The 18056-nt window shown below is 60.9% G+C and overlaps 1 protein-coding gene across 6 annotated transcripts in view; it reads right to left on the bottom strand.

Annotated features, from left to right (window-relative positions):
• Window positions 1-16585, bottom strand: part of NF2 (neurofibromin 2) — a 41217-nt gene extending 24632 nt beyond the window's left edge. For 3 of the 6 annotated variants that reach the window (XM_040576931.1, XM_040576934.1, XM_040576935.1), the window contains exons 1-8: window positions 16355-16584; window positions 9753-9878; window positions 8611-8733; window positions 6335-6418; window positions 2178-2246; window positions 1644-1726; window positions 923-998; window positions 476-610 (exon numbers count right to left, since the gene is read on the bottom strand). In XM_040576931.1, the coding sequence (XP_040432865.1) occupies window positions 476-610; window positions 923-998; window positions 1644-1726; window positions 2178-2246; window positions 6335-6418; window positions 8611-8733; window positions 9753-9878; window positions 16355-16468 (810 nt within the window). In that variant the 5' untranslated portion in view covers window positions 16469-16584. Of the gene's footprint in view, window positions 1-475; window positions 611-922; window positions 999-1643; window positions 1727-2177; window positions 2247-6334; window positions 6419-8610; window positions 8734-9752; window positions 9879-16354 lie in introns of all 6 variants that reach the window. The other 3 variants (XM_040576933.1, XM_040576936.1, XM_040576937.1) reach the window with 2 other exon arrangements.
• Window positions 16586-18056: the final 1471 nt, after the last annotated feature.

The following is an 18056-nucleotide window of genomic DNA, read 5'->3' on the forward strand; positions in this document are numbered from 1 at the left end:
TACTCAGCCTCCTAAAAAGATTCCAGCTGTTATGCCAAGCCCAGCCGCCTGGGAACCCAAGACGATGTAACGGTATGTCAGGACGCAAGAGCTCTTCTCACCAGGAACACCTCTCACTACAGCTCGCAATTCAAGAGCACGTATACAGTAAAGAAGGGATTTCAACTCCTGAACGGTGAAATTTGGGCTAAGCACATCAGCAGCAATTCTGTTTGCAAAAGAATTACACGGTGGGTTTGGAGGTAGTCTAAAAAACAACCAAGAGAATAGTTCCCAACTGACCTCTTGTGCACCCAACTCCAGGAAAGTTGCAGGAAGACCGAGAATAAAGGCTTCAGCTGGAGGAGCTGAGCTGCCCTCAGCTAAGCTGGTGACAGCAAGCGCAGCAGACAGAAGAGCTAAGAGAAGTCGTTTTAAATTGTAATTGTGTTCTTACAGGTACTGCTCCCCGAGAAGAGGGGAGATGGATCCTTACCTCCTTATCGCTGTAGGAGATGTTCCGGATCTCGTTCCACGGGAAGGAGATTTTGGGGGTCAACCTGTTGTCTGGGTCATAGATGTGAAGACCCAAGGCGTCAACTCCAAGGAGCAGTTCAGTGCCCTTTTTATTCTAAGGGAGGAAAGGAAAGAGCAGAAAACCCTTTTATTCAACTCAGAGATGATCCGACGTGAACCAAGCCACTGATAGCTTCACAAACCAGCCCTGAGCAGCGACCCACCGGCACTGCATATGAAAAGGGCTTTTGCCTCCCCGGCAGCAAAGCACACCGCAGCGGTGACTCTGGTTAACGCGCCGCAGCCATCTCCCACATCTGCTGCCTCTCGCAGGCTCACGGGAGCACAGAAGACGAAGACTACACAAGAGCTACCCCAGCAAGGAACCCTGCGCGCCTTGAAAACATGACCCCCAACCTGCACTCACCCTAATTGCAAAATAGTTCACTCCATACATCTCCAAGTCCTGAGCTATCTTCAAATACTCCATTTCTGCTTCGTCTCTGTCAGACAAAAAAAAAAAGGCCAGTTACAGATGTTTGCACAATCAGAGGGAGCCAGATGGCTGCTCTTTCTGATCCTGAGCGCGCACAATGCTTTAAAACCTTGACTGTCTCTATCACACAGGTCAAGTCCGTCTTTGCTAGCAGGATCAATAAAGTCCAACAGCAAATCCCAGCCTGCAGCTTGCCAGCATCTTAACGGCTGTTGCTGCCCGCCCGGCGAGACGCAGCATTTCAAGCCTTGCTTTGTCCCCCTCCCAATCCCCTAAGCATAAAGGGAAAATCTCGGGTTGGGAGGCCTGTGGTTTTGATCCATCTTACTTTAGGAACATCTCCCACAAAGAGCGTTTTACCGCCCGTGGCAGCAATACATCTATCTCGTCAGTCTGACTTTCCGCCTGGGAACCCCCATTTCTTCTCTTTGCCCAGGGCCTCTGTGCCCCCTTGCAGGTGCTTCTCACCCCACCAGTGACCAGCAGGGCGCAGTCACAGCCATCAAAGAAAGCTCTTTGCCTTTTGTGGGTCTGTGACAGAGGCTTGCTGGGATCAACCCTGCTGTTAGCAGAGCTCTTCCATCCCCTGCCCAAGCCTTGAAACTCTCCGGGCGAGGGATCCTGACCCACAGGCCCCTCAGCACACACTCACCTTGCTCTGCCTCGGTGCTCTGCATACCAGGCTGTTATCCTCTCCTCCCACATCTCTGGGGTCATCTGGTACAGGTTTATTACCTGAGATACACAGGGAGACAGAGACATGGGTCACCCTGCCACTCTTGTCCCCGTCTCCCTAGCCAGCAAACAAGCCAGAAACGCCCCAGCCTCCAGCAACACCCCCGAGCCCCCCCCGGCTGATCTCAGACAGGCGCCTGCCTCTTCTCCCAGCAGGGCACGCTCAGCCCCGCGACCTCCCCAGGTTCACTTAACCCTCATGCAGGCAGAATGAAACTCTGAAAACCACTGCAAGGAAAATACTTGCTTCTGGTTTTATTAAAATGTCAGAACAATATTGCATTCTCCTCCCTCGGTAAATCTTTTTGGGTTGTTTGCCTCGATAGGGAGGTCCAGCAAAACCAAAGCAGGGGGCTCCCCTGCAGGCAGCCCCTCGGAGCCCCTCTCTGCGTTGTTACACAGATGCTACCAGGCTTCGAAATTCGCTCCTCTGCTCGGTCAGGCTCCTTACCCGCTTTGGAAGCAACTCCTCCTGCGCCAGGAAGCCTCGCTTGTGAACGTTGGGATCGTAGTCGCCATACTGCAAAGAAGCAGAGACATCGTGCCGGCGTTACCAACAGAACTCCTCACCTTACCTAACCACCCCGAGGGGAGACAGCGAACGCAGCCCGCTTACATCCTCCAGCGTCACGGCCTGTTAGGGCTGGGAACATACGCTGCTCGGGAAGTTTAATAAACGGATTTTCTTTGCCCTCCTTTTACTCGTGCAGCAGACAGAGGGGGATGCAGAACAAAACCTCCCACCGCCAGCTGATGCCCACCACGACCCCGCAAACACTTCTTCCATCGCGGGGAAAGATTCCCTCTGTAGGCTGTTTTCTTCAAGGTTTCCTTGTGTTTTTTTTCCCAGCTTAGGACTACGCCGGGAGGTCCCTGCCTTCCCACCAGCAGCGGGACAGGGAATCAAGACACGGACAAAGACCTGTCCCCAAAGGCTGATCGGTACCAGGAGTTCAGGTGAGGCAGACGGCATTTCCTCTGCTGCTGTTCACCCTCCTAATGAACAAACGTTAAAAAAATATGACAGGAGTTGGACAGACAACTGCAGGCTCCTCTCCGGCAGGTGTCGGCTTTTCTGCCGGAGGGGCTGCTGCTCAACTGGGCTGCGGAATCCAAATCGGATCTGGTAAGTGCAGGCAGTAATTACCAGCATTTGTTTAGATTTACATCTTCTTGAGCAGCGTATCAAGTGACTGAGGAATAAAACTGCCTATTAACAGATTCAAAAGCCGAGTGTCCCTGCAGCGCATGTAAAAGTGAATTTACCTCCTCTACAGCACAAGAGGGCAGGGAACAGCCAGAAAGCAGCACCTCAAATAACCCAGCAAGTTGAAGCAAAGAGGATGACAGATGTGAGGCACGTAGAGGAAACGCGGCGATTTCCATTCGCCCGGCAAACGGGACTTCTGCAGCGCCACTACCGACTGCACAAGACGCAGCAACGCCCTCTTAAGCCACCCGTTCCGCAAGGGGAACGGCCCTCCTTCCCTCCCAGCCCTCCCGCAGCACAAAACGGGGGCGATTTTGAAAACGAGACCGAGGCAGGCACGGTGCTCCCGCGGGAAGCCAGGACCCGTCCCGCACCGGTCCCCTTTCAACGCCAGGAGCACCGTGTCGCGCAGCAGACCCCGAGCTCAGCACCGGCAGCCCACAGCCCAGCACAGGATGCTTCACACACGGCGAGCGGGGATTAAAGGCGCAAATATTGATTTGGAGCCAATTCAGACGCAGAAGAAGCATGCCACAGCCGACACTGACTCAGGCTCCAATTAATCCACCAAAAACGCCCTGGATTTCATTCAGGAGGGTGCTGAGCAGTGGCAATCGTCTGTCCCCCAGCTCAGAGCTTCTCAGACGGCAGCACATTGCAGGTGCACGTCCCTTGGACCCACGGCAAGAGGGAACAGCAATAAAAATACAGAACTAGCAACTCCGATAACCTTGGAGAGGTGGAAAACAAATCATTTCTAGGGGATGAAAATAAGAGCAAATAGGATTAATGCGATTATTTTTTGTTGTGATCTGCTATGGAGATCCAAACCTAGGTATGGATTATGTGATTTTCATACGGTGAAAAATATTGCCATGTCCCAAAGGAATATCTGTGCCGAGAGGGAGCCTGGATGAGGACATTAATTATTCACAACTGAAAAATCAACAAATGGCTTAAGTATTGCAGTATATGTTGGTTCAAATGATTCAGCAAACATACTTCTAAAGACCTTACAATTAAATAATTACTTCCAAACTCACAGAATTTTAATTCCTGTTAATTGCACGACACGATTAATATTCATGGTTACACATGGAAGTTGCCTTTGCATCATTCATGCCCCTGGCTTCCGCTGGCCTCTACAAACACGGGCACGTCCAGCTGCCAGCTAGTAACACTGGACATTGTTTGTTCGGGGGACAAAACAAATCCGAGACCCTGGCGCTAGCGCTGAAGAGCTGCAAGATCTGAAGTACTGAGAGCAGCAGGGCAGAGACTTGCACCTGAGGGGCAAGAAATGGAAAAACCTTCCAGCTGTTGGCATTTTGTGCAAGGACGCGTTATTCAACAGACCCAGGTCTTTCACCGCTACTTGAAACGCGAACCACCTCCAACATCCGAAAGCGGTGTGGGTGGCTTGATGGCAGGCCTAGAGGGGAAAACACGTAGTAATTCCCCAAACGAACCCAAGGACATAGAAATAAATAAGCTTTTTACTTTTACGGCCCGCCTGCTTGCTTAGTTATTTCAGGTAGGTGGCCGAGCAGCGGTGCTAACTTGGCTGTCAAAATACTGGCTACATCAGATGCAACCACGCTGACGCTTTGTCAGGCTGCCATGCCCCTAATCATGCAAATCAGCACGTTGTTAGAGAAATTACTGGGCTCAGTGGCTGCTTTCTTGTCCAGAAAGGACACCGTTACCCTATTTAACGGGAAGGAGGGGACTCGCAACATCTTTCTTTGCAGCTCGGGACCGAGGACACGCTTTCCGCTTCCACCTTCCCTGGAAGAAAGCAGAAGGGGAAGCCCTGCCCCGACCTGGTTACAAGCGGGGCAGCAAGGAAAAGCCACGTCCAAAGCAGACGTGAGAGGCGCGTTAGCTAAGACAAGAAAAGGCACCCCTCTTCCACCTCCTCCCAACCTCTGCAGAATCAGGATCTGCAAGACGAGGAGACGTGCCCCGATCCCCGTCCACCTCCTCAGCACTCACCCAGCGGTTTATTCATTCTGGCAAGGGGACGTGTCATCCCCTGGGATCCTCAGCTCGGCAGGTCAAAGGAGAAAAAGCAAAGCGCGCGTTTACTCTGAGAAGAGTGGTGGGTGTTTCATACAGATAGAAACAGTTTTTAAAGCAACTCTTTTTCCCTGGCCAATCAGTCTCTCTAACAAAATATGTTTTCATCAATACTCTATGAGAAGAAAGCATCTTTTTTTTAGCGAATCCAAGCATTCAAACGCAGTATTGCTGCACGCCACCCAGCGCTGGATTCAGACAAACTGGGCACGGACCGACGGGTTATGAGGAATACTAATTACCAGGAAAAGCCACCGCTGAGGACAGGGCTCACGATCAGACCACTTGCACCGAGCCTGGATCGGGCCCTCTTCAGGCGACAGAGGCAAATCCCCCGTCCTGCACGGCCAGCGAGGGAGGTCTCACGGATCAGAGCTGCCCTGCTGCTCCTCGGGGACGGGCAGAGGGGCCAGACCCGGGCACAGACACCCGGCTGCGGCTCTGCAAGCCAAAACCTCTCCCTGAAGAGCACCCACAAGTTGCTGACTATGCCCACGAAGCTGTGGTGATAATGGAGCTGGACTGCCATCGGACTCCAGCAACTCCTCTTCCTTTCCAACGACATTAGCTTTGCACACAAGCTGGAGATTAGCTGGAAAACTCAGTTAAGTTCATGTGACATTACGGGGATAAACGACTTCTCTCCAGCAAGGTGTCCCCACCTCCGAACCCGGGGCTGCTCCCTCTGCTTCTGGCTGCTGCACGCTCCAGACTAGAGAACAGGGCTCTTTTAAACAAATCCTTGGCAAAACACTGACTCTGGGTCTAAAGTAGAATTCAGCCACGGGACAAGGGGAACTTAATGACCGTTGAGTTTTCCCTCCGCCTAGCGAGGCCGAACATCCATGATCAAGCCTCAGACAAAGGGAGGAATCAGGAAGAGACCTCTACCACTGCAACAACATTTATGGGGCAAACTGCAGCGCTCAAAATGAAGCCGTTCTCACGACGACAAGCCGTGGAGCTGTCGGTCCCATTGCTGGTTTGCTGCTGGCTACAACAGCAAAAGCAGGGAGGAGATTCAAAAAAGACGGGGCTCTGGGAATTCACCTGCTCCGGCAGTAACCCACACTCAAGCGGGCCCTGCAGCCCAGAGGCTCAGTGCTTGCTAAAGAGCCCTGGAAAGAGAAAACAAAATCTGCCCAACGTCCAAAGGCAGCCAAAAAGCAGCAGTGCTGAGAAGGCAGCCGCCAGTGTAGTCCCGTCACTTGTGAATTTTTAATAACTCCCCCTGCCTCGGGAAGCAGGTACGTCGCAGAGCGCCTGGCTCCCCGGAGCCACGCCAGCACGCCCCTGGGAACCCCTCCCACCGTGCCTACCTTGGCTTGGACGGCGTACGAGGCCAGCAGGACAGAAGCTTCGGGAGGACAGTAGATCTTCTCGTCCAAAATCTGCTTCTTCACCTGCCCCCGGAAATAAAGGACACGGAACACACGTTCAGCGAAGCGGTGCAAAGCGCGACTGTCGCAGCAGATGGCTGCGGTTCGTTTTAACCGGGGCTGTCAACCCCACAGTCAACAACTTGCCTAACGCCAGTTACTATTCAGGCCCAGGAAGCGGCTGGTGTCTCTGGAGGGAAGGGCTCAGGCTTTCACAGGCCACCTTTTTCAGACAGGTTTGCGAGAAGAACTAAATTTATACGTGGAAAATGACAGAACCTGTAACCCACTGCGAAAGGCAGAGGGAGAAAAGAGCTCGCGTGTAGGTGCGGAGATAAAACCTTCTCAGGCATAAGCTAGGGGTTGGTGTGACATCTATACACAACGCTAGGTTAAAAAGAAAACAAAGTTTGCAGCTCAGTCCCCGAGCACACAAAGGTTTTGCTCCGGGATATTCAGGCCTCGTTAGGAGTCGGTGCTCGTTTGTGCTGGAGGCCAACTCGCTCCAGTCCCACCGAGAGCAAGGAGAGCTGCAGGTCGCCTCTGGGGCGCTGCTTTTAGCAGCGGGCAGCTCCTGCGCACGCTCCCCGGAGAGCCAACGTGCAGCTCCCCAAAGCCACTGCTTTATGTTTCCCGGCTTCTGTGCGTTAAAAAATTAAACCTGTCACGTGCGGTGTTTTATGCTTTTGCACACTTAATTTTCCTATTAAAAAAAAAAAAAAAAAAAGTGCTATTTTGCCAGGAGACCTGAATGGATCGTCACAGAGATGCAGCAATACCGATCTGAACGGACGGCAGGTTTTGCATCCCCAAAGTCACTTCCAACATAATCACAGAAAAGATTCCCCTGCATTAAGACACAGAGGGGAGATTCCAAGCCTGTGTGTGTCCCTGTTGCTCTCACCCAGCACAGGAACACAGGCTCCCCTCCTATCATCAGAAATCCTGGCAGAAAAGTCACAGTCTGCATTTTTAAAATGCAGCTTTAACTGCTTTTCCTCTCGTTTTCTTCTTTTCAAAGATGCCAAAAGCGTTTTTCCTTATCAAGCCTGAAACCCGTGGCAAATCGGACATTTAAAAATAGCCCGAAGGAGACACCAGAGCACAAGGCAGACTTTGGAAATTAACAGCAGCACTTTGCGTTTCGAGTCCTCTAGCTCCGAAGAACAAAGACGAACTTGGGAACTGGGAGGAGCACCAAGGAGCCGGGGAGCTCACGTTTGTGCCCGTCACAAAGGACAGGGCACCCTCAAGTCTAAAGCAATGTTTCCAACAGCAGCTGAACTCAGGCCGCTCCGACTTCGGTGTAGAGCAACTTCAAATTAACAGCCACGGAGCAGCTAAGACACCCCAGCGAGTACCCGGGGATCTGACCGGGACCGTTCTACTGCCTGGAACACTCCCGCCCTCAGATCTTTTTCACACAACCCTTTATAGGAAACAGCTTCAGAAAATTGATCTTGTCTGAAAGGGAAAGCTTCTGCGATAGAAGCACTTCATTACCAGCGCCGCGCAGCACTGCTACAACATCACCCGAGCTGATTTATCAGGACGCCTTTCGTGGAGTACTTCAAATAAAAAAGAAAAAAAAAAAGCCTGAAGAACTGTTAGCCGCAGTTTCCAAACGCTCGGCACAAGAGCCCGAGCTGCAGGTGCGGGTGGGACAGCCAGGTTTCCCCTTCTCCTCCCGCCACCAGCTCCTGCCGGCGCCGTGCTTCTGGGATGTTCTGCTCCAGTTATTTGACGGCTGATTTGTGAAGAGGCAGACCTCGTCCCGCCGGAACACGAAGCGGGCTGTCTGCGTTCTGCGCTTGAGGAAGAAGTTCCCCGGCTCCCCACAACAACGCGATCGCTTCGGAAGGCGATCGCCAGCTCTCAGCACAACTGACACCCACACCCCGCAGAGAGGCAGGCGCCGAGGCTCTGCGTGTCATGCGTGCCCGCAGCTGACAGATTCATCTTCCTTGGCTACCACACGCCGATGTTACAGATCACCTAATCGTTCCTGACGGCCAGGTTCCTGCGCGTCTGGGCACCTGTGACCGCTCCACCCATCTCTGACCTATTTTAAGGAACTTCTGCTGTTGAGGACAACTGCACTCGGGGGGGGCGTGAGCGTAACGACGAGGAGCCCACGTTTTGCTGACCAACTTTCTCAGAACTTTCCGGCTCATCCTGGCTCCTTCCACCCCCCGGCTGGAAAGCAGCGCGCTCACCTGCAGGAAGAACAAGTGCTGCGTGATTTCCTGGACCAGCTCCTCCTCTGCATTCTCCGGATAAAATTTGGCTAGGAAGTGGAAGGTGACAGGCTCCTCTGTTGGCACATCGTGATCCAGAACCTGTGGGATACAAGAGCCGTTCAGCTACTCCTTCTAGCTGCTTCCGCGCCCTAGCTCCAGCAGCTGGCACACCGCTACTTTCTGTTCAGATCAACACGTCTTTTGTCAAGCACTTCAGACGTCTAGGAGGGATAAAACAACCTACCTAGGTCAGAAAGCAGAGTTCAAAAAGGAAAACAAACAAACATTCCTGACGCTCAGAACGGTGCGAGAAAACAAAGAGCATGCGAAACGAGCCAGCCGAGGCTGAGCCCGACCCGCTGTGAGCACAGTGCCTCCTCCAGCCCCGCGCGGCGCTGCTGCGTCCTGCCACGCCACCGGCAGACCTTCAGGTCGGTCCCCTCACCGCCTCGCCCCGTATTTCACGCTTGCTCCTCGCCACCCTCCTGTTTTGCTGGCGCTGTCCGGTTCAGATCGGCGTTAGCTTAAAGCCTTGGCAGGGCACGAGAGGCACCAAGAGCTCCCTCGGGCACAGCCGCCGCCCGCTCTAGCGCAACCTCGTCCGGACGCACACGGAGCCACATCGATCGCTCCTCTAACTGCTGGGCAGCCCAGAGGCTCGCAGATTTGGGGAGCGTTCCGCTCCTCACCCCCACCTCCTCTGCACTCCTTCCTCCTCCGCAGCCCTTGGTGCATTCGACAACAAAAGAAACCCAGGTGCGGCCTCACTCTTCTGCTAAAGGGTTTGATGCCCAGGGGCACAGACTAGGGGAAGCCATAAGGCCGCAGTCACGTTTTGGGCCTCCTGAAGCCCAGCGTCCCAGCACGGCCGTCCCCGAAACGCCTCAAGCGGAGCCCATCTGCACGGGCTGAGGCTTCACCTGCCCCGAAGGAGACGGGGTGAGGAATCTCTGCCAGCTCTTCCCGTTTTGGCTTACGGACCTCACGGCTCTGGGATTTAAACACACTTCTCCCCTTTCACTTCTGGATCACGCGTAACAGCCGAGCGTTCAGAGAAAGGGGAAAGTACACCCCCTTCTGCCACCCCACACAACCTGCCAAGGGAATTTGGTTCCGACCTTCTTGTCCATTTTGAGCCAAGCCACCGTGTCCTTGATGGTGTACTGCAGTCCGAAGAACCAGGTTTCTCGGAGCCCCAGCGTCCTGCACACCAAGTCAAACAAGTCCTTCCCTTTCCACTTCACCTGCAGGAACAGGAAGGGGAAGCAGAGTTATAAAGATGGCCTTTAGAATTGTTTCCACTCAACCGAATCCACTCTTTTTTTTTTTTTTTGACTGGGAAACCGAAACGTCTCCCCCGCCCAAACGACACCGTGAGGTCCCTCTGCTTCTCCCTCCAGCGACCCACCGGGAGCAAGCAGAGGTTCAGGCCCCTTTTGAACCACGCACCCCCGCGGGTTATCGGCACGAAAAGAAAAAATAAGCATCTTCGTATCCCTCTGAACCGCCCTTCAGTAGCTTTAAGGGGTCTGCCTCCAGCCCCAGGAGCCCCCACCCCACCTCCAACGGGGTCGGGCAGACGAGGGCACGACCCGCTCCCGAAAACCAGGAGCGAAACGACCGACGCTTCGACGGCGCCCGCCCAGAGCTGCCGACCCCGCACAGGTACGAGGAGACGAGAGCCTGGGAAAACAACCGCGGCTCGGTTCCCTCCGAGCGCGTTTCGATCGGGGCAAACCGCGCTTCGTGCTGAAAACGCCGGCGATAACAGCGGCTCGGGGCGGAGAGAAGCTCCAAGCGTCGTGCTCAGAGGCCGTGCCCTTCGGAGAAGCTCGCGGCGGCAGCTACGTTGCTGCTGGACTTTGTCCGTAAAACCAGGAGGCGCGGGGAGGCCGGAAGGCGAGGAGGGCCATGAAGCAGATGGATCGAATACGCCGAAGCCACTTTGGTGCTCCGTCTGCACGGTGGAAGCGATCGCTGGGCCGAGACACGTGGCCATTGCTCCAAAGCCCCGGGGCAAGGGGCTCTGGGCACGTTCTCCTGTCAGCACAACCCCATCTTGGTGCCACCTGGGCAGCACCAATATTAACGCGGGGCCCGGCACGGAGCTGGCGCGGGGCCGAGCGCCGCTCCCGCTGTCTCCCACTGCCGCCTTGTGGGCAAAGCCGGGTGAGCTCGGGGCTGCGTGCCACGGAACGAGCCCCTCGCCGTTCGCCCCCCTCGCGGGGTACCCACGCGCGCCGAAGAGATGGGAGCCGACGCCACCCCCCGAAAAGCAGCGCCCCGGGCCGCCTCGCCGCAGCCTCTCCGCGATTCCTGCGGGGCACAGGCAGCGCCTCGAGGTCAAACGCACCGGGAGGAGCAGGTTTCGCAGCGCTGTAATTATGAGGCCTTCGTTTCACACGCCGGGCTCGCCTCCGGTGCCCAGAACGAGCCCCCAGCCTGGCGCGGGAGGCTTCGGACGGCGGCCAATCTCCTCCCGACCGTCACTTGCAGAGCGAGGTTACGTCGAGGTTTCAGACGGAGCAGAGCGGCCGCATCCAAACCGCGGCTTTCCCGCTTCTGCAGGCGCGCGGGTTTTGGGGTGCGGCCCTGCAGGGGGGTCGGGGGCTGCTGCTATTACGCCGGCGCCGTGTCCCCGCACGCGGGCGTTCGGGCAGGAGGACGCGCTTAGCGGTCCCGGGGCACGGCGCCGCAGCCTCCGAGCGCGACGCCGCGCAGACGCCTCCCGGCCGCGCCGAGTCGCCCCCGTGACATGCCGGAAGGGAAGAGCAGCCCCGCTCAGTGCGGGGCACACGGCTTCCTCCCACACCTCGGCACCTCAGGCAGCGATCCGCACTCAGGCGGCAGCCTCGGAGAGCCGAGCCCCGAGCGCTTTCCGGACCCGGAGGACCTTTAGCCCTCCTCGCCCGATCGGCCCCTAACCGCCGCCACATCTCCTGGCCATAAAAGAGAACAAAAGCCCCCCGCGGGCGCCGGGAGGTGCAGCCGAGGGCCGTGCGGGCGGCCTGGCAGCTCCGGACCCTGCCCTGTGCCCGCGCTGAAGCAGGACACCTTGGTGTTACAAGCACCAGGCGGAGGCGCAGGGCAGGAGCGTCCCCTCGGGGCCACGCGCCGCGCCGACCTCAAGCTCCCTCCGCCCACAAAAAGCTCCGCGGCAGCCACCCGAGGCCCGCAGGGCCCCAGCAGCTCTGCCCCAGCTGCGGAGGGGGCAGGATGCGGCCGTGCCTGCGCTGTCCCCTCCCGGGCTGCTCGGTCTGTGCCAGCGGCCTGGAAGGGACACGCGGACACGCCGCCGAGCCCCCCCCCCCAACGGCTCCCAGCCCCAAGCGAGGCAGCTTGGAGGCCGCAGACGCGACTTTTCTCCTCCTGGACCCCCAGTGGTAACGAGGGGGCGCCCCCAGAGCGCCATTTATTTGGGTTTGACGCCCATTTGGAGCAAAGGGGGGACCAAACGGTCGATACTCTTCTGCTTTTTTTTACCCAAGCAGATGTCAAACACTCGCAGTCGCCACTTCCCGAGGAGCCACGAGACAGGGCCGTAAAAGTTGTTTTTATTTACTAATGCCTCCCGACAACCCGATAACGAGCTTTTAATTAAAACCTATTTCCGTTAAGCACCGAGGAGGCCAACAGAGGCGCCCAGGCGTAGCCACGCGGATGGCGCAGCCGGGGCACGCTCCTCGGGGCTGCCCAAGGCGGAGGCGGCGCTGCGGGGGCTCCTCCAGCTGGCAGCGGGGGGCACGGCCACCAGAGCAGCCGGGGAATGGGGCAGCGCCGCCTCCCAGCCTCCAGGAGAGCGTTCCCAAGGCCGTTCCTTCCTCAGGTACCTCCGGTGTCGAAAGGCACCGCCTGCCCGAACCCGAGAGCCCACGGGAGGGGCAGCCCGTCGCAGCAAAACCCGAGCTCGCGCCCCAGGGAGCGAGGCGCTCTGCCCCTAACGCCCCCCCCGACGCGCACGCACCTCCTGGGGCACCCACGGGGGCCGAGGACGGGAGCTTGGGAACCGGCGGCCGGGGGAACTGCGCGACGGGGGGGGTTCAGGGCGGGCCTGGGGGAGCCGCACGGGACGGGGCGCCCAGAAGGGAGTCGGGGGATCCGTGCCCCGAGCGCGCCTCGCACGTGGCCGAGAACCGAAGGGCACCGAGCGCAGCACGCCTGGAAACTTCCTCGGCGCCGCTGCCGCAAGGCAGCGGGATTTGTGCCTTAGCCGTAAGCCGCTCCGAGGCACCGCGGCGGGTGAGAGAACGGCCCCTGCGGGACCGGCGGCCACCAAGCGGCGCGAACCCGCGAGCGCTCGCGGGGAAGCGAGGCAGGACGGGGGCGGGAGGGCGCACGGAGGAGCCGCAGCACCCCAACCGCCTCCCCAAGGTCATCTCGCAGCCGGGACGGGTTATTCCTCTCGGCTGCCCGCAGGTTTGCCTCTTCCAGCCCGCTCTCTGCCCGCCTGCAGACGCTCGGCGGCATGGAGCCACCCGGGCAAAACCCCCCCGAGGGTTTTGGGAAGGGCACAAACCTCGTCCCGCTTCCTCCTCCTGCCCTTTTGTCCGGGCGCAGCGGCCGGGCAGAGCCCCCATCGCTGCCCGACGTGCTGCACCGGCTCTCACCCGAAACCGCGGAAGTTCAGCACCAAAGCTCAGCGTGCCGCTGGTCCCAGGGACGAGCTTCGTCAGCTCGGCCACGGAGATCCCCGCGGCCGCGACAGAAAGGCTGCCGCTGGGCCAAACGCTGCTCAAAGAGGGTCTCGCCCCGCTGTTTCTCCGGGTCCGAGCGAAGCTCTCCCCGCTCGTTCCTCCCCAGGACCGCAGGAGCCGCCGCTGACCGAGGTTAAGGCCGGGGACGCTGCTGCCTCCCGCCTGCAGGAGCCTCAGGTCCGGGCACCACGGCAAGGGACAAGGAAGAACCGCGCCCTCCAGGGAAGGTGCTGCGGCTCCGAAGCTGGGGAGCCAGGAGCCCAACCGCAACCACGGCCCCGAGAGAAGACGACGCGGGCACGGGAGCCCCGCGGAAACGAGGCCGGAGAGGTTCTGCCATCGCTCCGGCAGCTCGCGGAAGAAGAGGCGACGAAGCCAACGCGGCCCCAGCAGCTTCCCCCCCATCGCCCTGCTGCGGGAGCAGAGCCGGAGGCGTCCCTAACGCCGCCGGGGCGCGGAGATTGAGCGAGAGCCAGCGGGTGACCCGCCCAGCCCACCGAGGCGAGGCACTGCCACAGTTCCCTCCCCTCCCCGTGCCTCGCGCCGCCGCCAGCAACGACTTCCCAAACGGGCGCCGGCGGAGGTGCGCGGGGCGTGCCGTGGAGCGACCCGCCTGAGAACGGCGTTCTTCCGCCACGCTCCCGCTCCCCAGGCGCGGGAGCTGTTGGAGGGGCTCTGGGGAACGTGGGGCGGCCGGGGCCTGGCTCTGCACCGGGGCTTTTGAGGGCCAGGTAGATGCGCGCGCGCCTCCCCAGGGCGCTACCGATTAACTGGGGAGCGCGCTCAAACAGCCTCAGCCGAGGCAGCAAAAAGGGAGACGCCGACCCTGCGCCTCCCAGATTCCCCCCCCCAAAAAAAAACCCGCGGGTCTTTAGAGCGAGACCCACCTGTGACTATAAAGCCTCATCGCACTGTTACGACTAAGATCGCATTCCTGCAAATTATCCTAGACCTGGTCCCAACTCAGAGAGACCGCTGGCAGAGCCGACAGACGCGCAGCAGGCTGACTCTCGTGGAACGGCCGGCTGGGAACTCCCACAGGGAGCACGAAAAGGGGGCAGCGACTTGGCCAGGAGGCGGAAGAGGCGCCGCAGCCCCCGCGAGGGTTCGGCAGGGGCTGGAACGAGGTGGGCTTTAAGGTCCCCCACAACCCAAACCCTCCGGGGATCCTGCGACCGGAGGCAGCGGCGGGAGCGGGGCTCTCTGCGGTTTCACCGGCGCCCCTCCGAGCACCGAGCAGGAGCCGCCGGTTCGGGCGCTCCGAGCCCCGAGGGAGCTTACGGCACGCTGGCAGCGCCGCTCCCCGACCCCACGGTCCCGGGGGCTCCTGGGTCACCTCCGTCCCGTGCGGTCTGACCTGGGAAAGCACCGAGCGCCTCGAGAGCTCTGGAATAAAGTTTGGAGGGGGGGGGGGGAAATAGTCGGCGGTGTTCTGTCCCCACAGACCGGCCGCCCCGGTAAAGTTTGGTCACGAGAAGGAGTTCCCGGGCACCACGGTCGGCGCTCGGCGGAGACACCGCAGCTTCGCGGCCCGGGAGCGCCGCGTTACCCCTGCGGGAACAGCCCGAGCCCGGCAGGCAGCGGGCGCGCCGCTCAGAGCTGCTCCCCTTCCGTCACGGCCAGGGGAAGGGGGAGAGCAGAGCCGGGAGGCCGCGGCCCCCCCGGCGGGGTGAGGGGGGGAGGCTCGCGCCGCCGGGGACGTTCGAGAACCATCGGGGGGCCGAGAAAAAGAATAGGAAACAAGAAGCAGCAGGAGCAGACACAAGCGGTGCGAAGGCCAGAGCGCAACCCCTGCACGCGGCAGGACACCTGCACGCAGCGACGGGAGGGTTCTGCCAGCCCCCGGGGGCGGCCGGGGGACAGCCCCGGGGCTCAGCCCTGCACCCCGCGGTGACGGGCGCTGAGCCGGGGCTGAGCTGCGCTGCCCGCGTCCGGGCGCCCTGGGAACTGCAGACTGCCTCGGGCTGCGAGGGACCTCAAAGCCCCCCCGCCCCGGTTCCAGCCCCCGGCCACGGCAGGGATGCCACCACCGGATCAGGGAGCACCTCCGGGACGGGGCATCCACAGCCGCTCTGGGCAGCCTGTGCCAGGGCCTCAGCCCCCTCGGAGGGAAGAGCTTCCTCCTACCCTCAAACCTGAATCTCCCTTCTCGTGGTTTAAACCCCTGCCCTCTTCTCCTGGCAGTATCTGCGCGGGCAGCGAGTCGCTCTGCCGTCTTTATCAGCCCCCTTAGGTACCGAAAGGCCCCAGCGAGGTCCCCCCGGAGCCTCCCCTTCCTTGGGCTGAACACCCCCGGCTCTCTCGGCCTTTTCACGGGAGGGGGGCTCCGGCCTCTGATCACCTCCGCGGCCCCCTCTGGACCCCCAGCCCCCCTCGGACCCCCTCAGCCCCCAGGCCCCCCCTTCTCCATGGGAGGGGGGCTCCGATCATCTCCGTGGCCCCCTCTGGACCCGCTCTGACAGCCCCACATCCCCCTGCGCTGGGGGCAGGGCACGGGGTGGCAGCCCCCAGGCCCCTCAGCCCCCCCCCGCCCACCTCAGCCCCCCCATACTCAGCCCCCCCAACGCCCTCAGCTCCCCCAGCCCCCCCATATCCCCTCAGCCACCTCAGGCCCCCCCATGCCCCCCCAGCCCCCCCACACCTCCTCAGCCCCCCCCGCCACCTACCTCAGCCTCCCCCGACCCCCCCATACCCCTTCAGCCTCCCCACACCCCTTCAGCCCCCCCATATCCCCTCAGGCACCTCAGCTCCCCCCCCCCCAGCCCCCCCAGATCCCCTCAGCCTCCCCCAACCCCCCCATACCCCCCCAGCCACCTCACGTCCCCCCCATACCCCCTCAGCCACCTCAGGCCCCCCCATACCCCCCCCATACCCCCTGGCCCCCTTCAGGCCCCCCCAGAGCCCCCCCTCCCCAGATCCCCTCAGCCTCCCCCGACCCCCTCAGCCCCCCCATATTCCCCCAACTCCCCCACACCCCCTCAGCCCCCCAGTACCCCCCCAGCCACCTCAGCCCCCAGCCCCCCCACCTCGCAGCTGAACTCCATCTCGGCGTCCATGGTGCCGACGCGGACCGTGAAGGTCTTGGGCTGCTTGCGCTTGAGCGAGCTGAAGCTCATGCGGGACGCGATGGCCCCGGCCATGGCTCGGGGGGGCCCGGGGGGGGCCGAAAAGGGCCGGGGGGGGGGCCCGGGGCCGCTCAGCGCCGCGGGGGCAGCGCCATGGCGGCGGCTCCCGGCCGCGCCGAGCTTCACGGCGCCGCCACGCCATTGGCCCGCCGCCGCCCTCGTCCCGCCCCCCGCCCTCGGGGTCGACAGGCACTCTGGCCAATGGGGAGCGGGGAGAGGGGGAGGGAGGGGTGAGGATTGGGGGGAGAGGCTGTCGGTCAAGGGAGGAGGGAGGGGGTGGGGCGGGGCTTAGTGGAGGGACGAGGAGGGTGCGGCGCCGCCTGGCGGAAGGAGGAGAGAGGGGCGCGGAGTGACGTCATGCGGGGGGGCGCATGCGTGGTGGGGGGGGGCGGGCACTAGGACCCGGGAGGGGGCTATGGGGTGTCTGGGGGTTCTGGGGGGGCTGTGGGGTTTGCGTGGGGTTATGGGGCGGTGTCCGTGGGGTGCCCGTACGGGGTCTGGGGGGGCTATGGGGTGTCCATGGGGCGCCAATACGGTGGGGGGGGGGTGTTTGGGGGGGGGCTGTGGGGTTTGTGGGGGGTTATGGGGTGAGGGGGGGGCTACGGGGTGCCCATGGGGCGCCCATAGGGGGTCTGGGGGGTGTCTATGGGGGACGGGGGGGGACGCCTATGGGGTTCGTGGGGGGTTATGGGGTGCCCATAGGGCGTGGGGGGGGGTCGTGGGGTGTCCCTGGAGTGCCCGCTGGGTGTCTGTGGGGTCATGAGGTGCCCGTGGGGTGCCCGCTGGGTGTCCTCGGGGTCGTGGGGTGCCCGTGGGGTGCCCACAGGGTGTCCACAGGGCACGTGTGGGATGTCCGTAGGGAATGTGTGGGGTCACAGGGTGTCTGTGGGGCCATGGGGTGTCCGTGGGGTACCCACAGTGTGTCCGTGGGCTGTTCTTGGGGCATCTGTGGGGTCACGAGGTGTCCACAGGGGTGTCAACAGGACACCTTTGGGGCACGCGTGGGGTGTCTGTGGGGCCATGGGGTGCCCCCGGGGTGCCCCCAGCTCCGCAGCCTCCCCAGGCAGCCCCCCCTCAGCGGGATCCCCGGCCCCGATCCCAAAGCCACCGGGACATGGGGCTGGCCCGGGGCCACCTCGGTGCCCTCCCGCGGCGCCCCGGCCCCGTTCCCCAGCCCGGCCCCGTTCCCCCGGGGATCCCCCCCGCAGTGGAGGTGTCGGGGTGCCAGCGGTGACCCCGGGGACGCAGCACCCATGGGTGGCCACTGGCCCCGTCCCGCTGCTTGGGACGGACACGCTGCGGGATGGCCGTGTTGTTGTGGGGTGGCCACGGTGCCGTGGGGCGTCCGTGTTGTTGTGGGACGGCCGCGATGCCATGGGATTTCCGTGTGGCGGGATGTCCGCGATGTTACAGGATGTCTGAGTTGTTACGGGATGTCCGTGATGCCACGGGATGTCCACGTTCCTGACGGATGTCCGTGTTCCTGGGGGATGTCCTCGTTCTTGGGGGATGTCCGTGTTGTTGTAGGATGTCCATATTTCTGTGGGACGCCCGTGGTGTCGTGGGATGTCCCTGTTCTTGTGGGATGCCCATGATGTTGTGG

Source organism: Cygnus olor, chromosome 17, assembly GCF_009769625.2.
Source record: "Cygnus olor isolate bCygOlo1 chromosome 17, bCygOlo1.pri.v2, whole genome shotgun sequence".
Taxonomy (NCBI): Eukaryota; Metazoa; Chordata; class Aves; order Anseriformes; family Anatidae; genus Cygnus; species Cygnus olor.